Raw genomic sequence first — 6,849 nt, forward strand, 5'->3', positions numbered from 1 at the left:
TGGTGCCAAGCCCGATTAAGCGTGGACCACCTCCCGCCCCCTATCCTTAAAAAAGCGCCTACGGACTTCCGAATCACTCTTTCTTGTACTACGGTACGGGCGCTAGTGAAATGACCCCCTGGGTTGATTCTACGGAGATAGGGTCGATCCCGCGTCGCATAGCGCGCGGTTAGCTGGTGTAACTACATATCGCTTTCTACACACCCGTGGGATGTATATCAATATATATTCCCACCCCGTCACCCTGTCGCATTTCTCTTTGCTGTAATGAATTATAATGTATCCTACAAATCCTGCTAATATCTACTCGCTAATAAAGCTCGAATTACCCCTAATAATAGCACTTCCTACCCGGTTTAACAAAAATTGCATCGCGTCATAGGTATACCTAATATATTTAGAGATTTTAGGGCTAAAATACAGGCTTGGGGTGCCTTTGGCATAACTCGCCTAAGCTTTACTAAATCGAGATTTTAATCGACCCAGGGGGAGGAGGGTGGAGGGGTGGAGATCACTTCCCTAATTCCCCTACGGTACGCACGGATTTTCCCCACGAGTACAGTAAGTCCTGCGATGATCTTGAGGCAATGTTGATCCCGTCGTCAGGTACGCCTGCATTCTCACAAAACTCTTCCATGGGCCATCTCAGCACTTTGTGCCAGGGCTGCTGTTCAAAAGACCAAGCCTATCCCCTGCATGTCAATGCAGAATGGGGGCTGCAGTGTCTCCCACAGTGGAAGACACTGCAGGAGACTGTGGGAGACACTGCAGGAGTGCGTTGGGACAGAGATGGGAAATTCCCGACCTGTTGGTCTCGGCCCGAAAATGCACAATATGGTTGGGTGGGGACAGATCTTCTGCCCCTGAATTTCCTGCCGTCAGTGCAGCGTTTCAACCGAAGGAGAGCCGCGATCAAGCTCTGAGACAATGCGTCGTGGACCGTGGTGCTCGGAACAAGCCTTCAAGCACCCCTGAGCTGACTTCGTATCCAGAGATGTCAGATGTTCTTGACAGCGCTTTTTACTAGGCCTAGAGTGTGCTAGGTTAAAGTCCGAACCGATTGACAAACTTTTGAAGAAAGAAGGGATAGACGAATTTATTTAATTTATGTAAATAATATTGGTCGAAGCTAATAATAAATGCATAATATTTAAATAGAATTCATGGTGTTTATGCAACATTAATCCAAAAACAGTGGAAGAACAGAGATTGGATTAAATACTTAATTGATATTAAGAGAAGTTCAGATAATTGTGCGAAATTCTGTCCTCACGTGACAGTAAACCTAGTGGTTTTATTAGTTCGGTGCAGGCTCTAGCCTATTTGGGAAGGACACCTATAAATAGCCCTATTTATTATATATTATTGGTGTAAACCCCATAAACTTATCGATAACATTATTGGTCTTCTAAAATCCTTACATATGTCACCCCTACTAGAAGAGTGAAGCCAGCAACACTTATGTTTGGAGATATTATCCCCCAAGGATAATTGCTAGATGCCTCCACTGCCCCCCAGCTTTCGATGAGGCACGATTTCTGAATGGTTCGAGTCCTAGTCAGCCATCTTGCACTGGGCAAAATTGGTCTGTGTATTGATCCAAGGGTACAGGTAGAAGGTTCAAGAAGGCTGTCTGCCCTGGCAGTGACTCTCAGCCAGCTTGAAAGGCACTTTCTCGGCGGACGAAGGGATAGCAATTATTCTTGGGTGGGGGGGGATAGTAACAGATGCGATTCAAGCGCAGCCGAGACATGCGAGATAAACGAGACGATGATGTATCTGGCGAGTCTGGCCTCCATGTGACTTCCGACCAGTAATCGAGCAAGGTCAGCCCTGAATGCTTGGTGAAGTTGAGTAAACACCAACCCTGCGGCCATCGGCGATATATCCGGAGTCTGGCGTGTGGGGAGGAGCGGGACGAACTAGATATTGAAGGTCTTAATAGGTTGAGCTCCGGGATTTGGCTTGAAAGTTGAAGCAAGAGTGCGCCTGGGGCAATCCGGGGCTGAAGAACATGGACTTCTTGGTTCGTATTGTCAAACAACGAAAAATAAGAAGAGAACTCAAAGGCTGAAGACTGTCCGATCTTATCAACCTATTCAGATCCGTTGTTTGGGTGTGCTCGCGGCTTGTCAATGCGACTATCATAAGTAGTGACCTCATTTCGTATTCAGCGCTAAATTCTACAGTCGGTCCGATCCAAAAGCGACAAAAAAAAATAAAAACCACCACAATACTAATTGATATAAATCGTATTAATTAAAACTATACTATATACTATAGGAATTAATTCTATGTTCTCAAAATTATAATATCTTTATTATTAAGGAAGTTATAATGCACGTGATTAAGCGAGCAAATATTTTTGCGTTTTATATAGTCGTTTTTTTACTTTGGTTATTACGTGACTGCCCCCCTTAGTTAACCGCTCTTCTATAATTATATTAATATCTTAATAACCACAAACCCAATTCAGTGCCCCTTTTATATACTTCCAATAGCTACCTCTGTGAGCCTTCAGAAACGCAAGCGAGCTAATTCGACTCTTGATTCAATTACAGTTCTTACCATAGCTAAAGAAGCTACAATCCAAGCATCTATTAACGAACGGCATGGGAAACCCTCTAATATAGAGGACGATTCTAATAAATCAGATATTAAACAAAACAATGAAGTAAAGCTTGAAGATTCGACTCTCTTTTGGGCTCAGCGAAAGCTTATTATTAGTAGTAATAAGACGATTATTTTAGAGAAGCCTACATTCGCATAGCGAGAGCAAAGACTCACAGAGCAGGCTAGTAAGTTTCTTATCTTATTTTATTATAATATAAGTATACTAATATTATTTCTAGCTTCCAGAGGCTCGTATATTCCCAAATTAATAAAGGAATTAGCAAAGCTATTAAGAACTCAATAAAAACATACACATAATTAGAGAGCAAAAAATACTCAAGTCACAGAGCAATCTAGTAGGCTTAAGACCCCTATAATCATACCATCTTTTAAATAAAAGAAGCTATAATTCGACATTATTAGGAGGTTAATTAATATTCCTAGGAATATGCAATTAAGGAAAGAGCAAAGGCTTAAAGATAAAGACAATGGAATAAACGAGCTACTTTTGGATGCCCTTATTAGAAACGCTTGCGGAGATAACAAAGCTCTAGATATACGAATGACTTACCAAGAAGTCCTTAATAATGTGGATATTAAGCTAGCTCAAACCAAAGAGCTATATACTCCACGTATAATCGCTGACTTATACTTACTCCGGCAATATACCCAATAGCTTCTAAAGCTAGGGCAATATTGACTTGGAAGGGTTAATGCATTGCTCTTAGTAGCTTCTAGTAATCACCGCTTGAACGATAGAAAGATATTAGCTCGGCGAATTAGGGGGCTATTTAATTACTATTGACAGTGGCATGGCATTCCCCAAGAAACTAGGGGTGGTAAAAGAGAGGGTGCCTCTTATCTGGATAACGAGGATATTTTTTTAGCCTGCCATACTTGGTTAATTAATTAAGAGCTTGGAATAATATTACTAAACGATTTCCTAAATACCATTAATCAGGAGATTTTACCTCGATTATTATTAATAATGGAAAAGCCTATCGCCCGCAGTACAGCTTACTTATGGCTCCCTAGGCTCGGCTTTTATCGCCATAAGACTAAGAAAGGGCTTTATATGGATAGACACGAACGCCCTAATATAATTAAGTATTATTAAGAGGTATTTTTACCCTTAATAAAGAAGCTTTTATCATATATAGTTTAATACGAGGAGGATAAAGCTAGTACGTGGCATATGATTTAATCTTTACTTCTAATTAGAGTTCAGGTACACGTAATGTACTTCCACGATAAGAGCTATTTCCATGGATTTGACTATAAAAAGAGCCTCTAGCTAGCAGATAATCAGTAAAAAATGCCCGGAAAGAGTAAAGGGAGGCTAATTCACGATTCTGAATTTATAGGCCCTAAGGGGCGTATTAGGGTACCAAATAATAAAGGCATTTTTATCCCGGATAATCCTAATTTGGATGCCCGTTAAATTATATATCCAGGCTCAAATAGGGACCCCTGGTAGGATACAAAATAGCTACTAGTACAGATTACTAGGACGCTTAATATATTTAAACAGAAGCACCTAAACTATATAGCTGTTCTAATATTTGATTAGTCTTCTGCACACGCTTCGCATAGCAAAGGTGCACTAAACGCCTTTGGTATAAATAAGGGATTAGGGGGGGTTAAAAAGGGTAATATTAAGGCCTATAGAAGGGATACGTACTTTCTACCAGAGTATATGATTCCGGGGTTACAGGGCACTATTCAAGTCCTTTGGCAACTTAATTCGAATGGAGAAAGAGAGCCTAAGGGCGTGGAATAGATTCTCATTAAGCGAGGTTGCAATATCCCTGGCTTAAGATTTAAGTATCTAAAGGGTACTAAGTGTACTGCACCCCTTAAATACCCTCCCGCTATCGAACAAACGTATTATTTAGCTCGTATACTATTGAATTACCAAGACTTCTTTAAAGAGAAGTCCCAAGTTAAAGAGCTTATTACAGATCGGGGACATAAGGCTATATTTTTACCAAAGTTCCACTGCGAAATTAACCTAATTGAGATATACTAGGGGTATAGCAAAACTCGATATCGTCAAGTAAAGAAGACTAGCTTCCCAGATACCAAGATTAAGGTAGTAGAGGCACTTGAAGCTTATTTAATTAAGACTATACGGAGGTTTTGCAACCGTACGTTCCGCTAGATGGATGCATATCGGAAGGGATTAAGTATTAAACAAGCTGCTTGGTGTATACGGAAGCAAAAACGCCATAGAACGATATCTAAAAAGGTAATGGATAAATGGGATAATATGCAAAAGTAAGGGAAAGAAGGTAGCTAAGTAATAAGTAAGGTTTATGGATTTAGTTCGGCCAAAAATTAGCTTAAAACCTGTATAATTAGGGACCTACTATATATATAATATATATAGTACCAGAAAAAGCTATATTTAGTATTTAGGAAGGCTTACTTGAGCTTATAGGGCTTAATTATTATTATTATATTAATAATAAGGCTAGTGAGATGCCGCGATCTCCCCCTAAAGCCCGGGCTCACGTGACCTTAGCGAGCAAATATTTTTGCGTTTTGTATGGGGAAAAATCAAAAAAGTAAAAAGGGTCCGTGCACTTTAAGCCTCGATTATTAATGAACTACAAATTATATTAAAAATCTAATTAATAGGTATTTTTCGCCTGGTTCTATTCTATAATCGCATCACTTAGTATAAATTAATTAGGGTTGTGGTTAAAAAGTTATTATGGGCGTAAAAGAGCGACCGTTTTGTCGCTTTTGGATCGGACCGACTGTACTGCCAGCTTTGACGTGAAGCTAGCTGGAGAAAGAAGTTTCTCTAGGCCTGCGTCAGGTACCACGGGTCATCTGTTATGTGGCGTTTTCTGGAAAGCTCCAAGCCAAGGAGGTCTCGTTGAGAAGTCTGAGATGGGTTATCGGACCAGTGCTTGAGAATTGAGATCAAAACAGAGGCTTGGCAATGTGTTATCCTCGCAAAATGCTGGTGTAAAGTGATCTTCGCTGGTTCCTATTACATGTGACTTATCGCTGACTTCGGGGCTCTAGTTTATTCCGTGGAAAGTTGTCTGCCGAATGGTTGATGTTCCTTGGCCCTGCCGGCCTCCGAGACGGCTTCGTGCAATCTTGCACAGATATGTGGGATCATACTAGACGGCGATCTGCACCTTGATTCGCTATCTGGCCGACTTTTTGGACTGTCACTTCTCCACCAGTCCCCACTGTACAAGCTGCTAGTACTGTACAGAGACACCCTCATCAGAAAGGCTCGCTTCTGGCCATGACTTCCATCTTGCCTTTCAAGAGATTTCCATGCATCTGTGAAGGGCATGAGTGTATGCCATTATTGACATGATACATAAGGTTGTGAACTCAAAAATCTGATGGGAGTCAAAAACATACCACACACCGCCACTCGCCACTCCCTGGTAAGCTTTGGTTGGAAAGAGAGGGGTCTGAAAAAAGGGGCTTGATCAAATGGATTGCCCGACGGACATCAGGTCATTTGGTCTCGTTGGTGCTGGTCCTAAGAAATGGTGAGAGGCTTCCATGTGAAAAAGGATAGGTGTGAAGGAGGTAAGCCCCAAGTATGCAGATTCGAATCCAGACCAGCAAAGGGTAAAAGGGAAACAGAAAAAACCCAGGGGTTCCCGCCATGAATGTCCTAGACCATGGAACTCGAGAATCTATCAGGGATTCAGACAGTGCACAGAGCAGAGCGGCATTGTTGATTCCTTCACGAGGCATCCTCGACCAAATAAAACAGGTATCTCCCATTTTTAGTCTCCTTTTCTCAACGAATATCAACAGTCGTGTGGCAGTTCTGAGCTCACTCTTGGTTCCTGGGCTGAGGCCTGTGAGACTCATGAGCTTTCATTTCATCCCTTTTCTTGCGAGACCAATTCGAGGCCGGACTTCTCGCCCGGAGGTTGACAAGGACTGAAATTTTTGACACTTGAAACCCAGCACATTTCGAAGTTACTACCAGTATTTGGGGGAAACAACACCACAAGGTTATGCGGCAGTAAAACAAGAGAATGGGTATTTGCTTGCTGTTTTGGTACAAGGACGAATCTTCCCAAGAGGTCTTTGAGACACTTGAAGGAATGATCCTTATGCGGAGACATCTCTGTTGAATCTCCTGATAAAATCCAGGATTTGGACATGCCCCAAATAACGCCGATGTGCCAGATGCAAAGCAACCGGCCTGACCACCCTTTCCTTTGTTTCTTTTTTTGTGCATTTGAT

At 41.7% G+C, this 6,849-nt stretch overlaps 1 protein-coding gene across 1 annotated transcript; it reads left to right on the plus strand.

The window, feature by feature from the left end:
* The first annotated feature begins 1,452 nt into the window (after window positions 1-1,452).
* K444DRAFT_615089 (uncharacterized protein) lies at window positions 1,453-2,018 on the plus strand. The gene has a single exon (XM_024880656.1). It carries the CDS (start codon window positions 1,543-1,545, stop codon window positions 1,801-1,803), a length of 261 nt encoding a protein of 86 aa, XP_024734597.1. The 5' UTR covers window positions 1,453-1,542; the 3' UTR covers window positions 1,804-2,018.
* Window positions 2,019-6,849: the final 4,831 nt, after the last annotated feature.

The sequence above is a fragment of the Hyaloscypha bicolor genome (genome assembly GCF_002865645.1).
Source record: "Hyaloscypha bicolor E unplaced genomic scaffold K444scaffold_116, whole genome shotgun sequence".
Classification (NCBI taxonomy): domain Eukaryota; kingdom Fungi; phylum Ascomycota; class Leotiomycetes; order Helotiales; family Hyaloscyphaceae; genus Hyaloscypha; species Hyaloscypha bicolor.

Coding starts and splice junctions, on each gene's coding strand:
- K444DRAFT_615089 (XM_024880656.1), top strand. CDS start 1,543: ATGGTTCGAGTCCTAGTCAGCCATCTTGCACTGGGCAAAATTGGTCTG.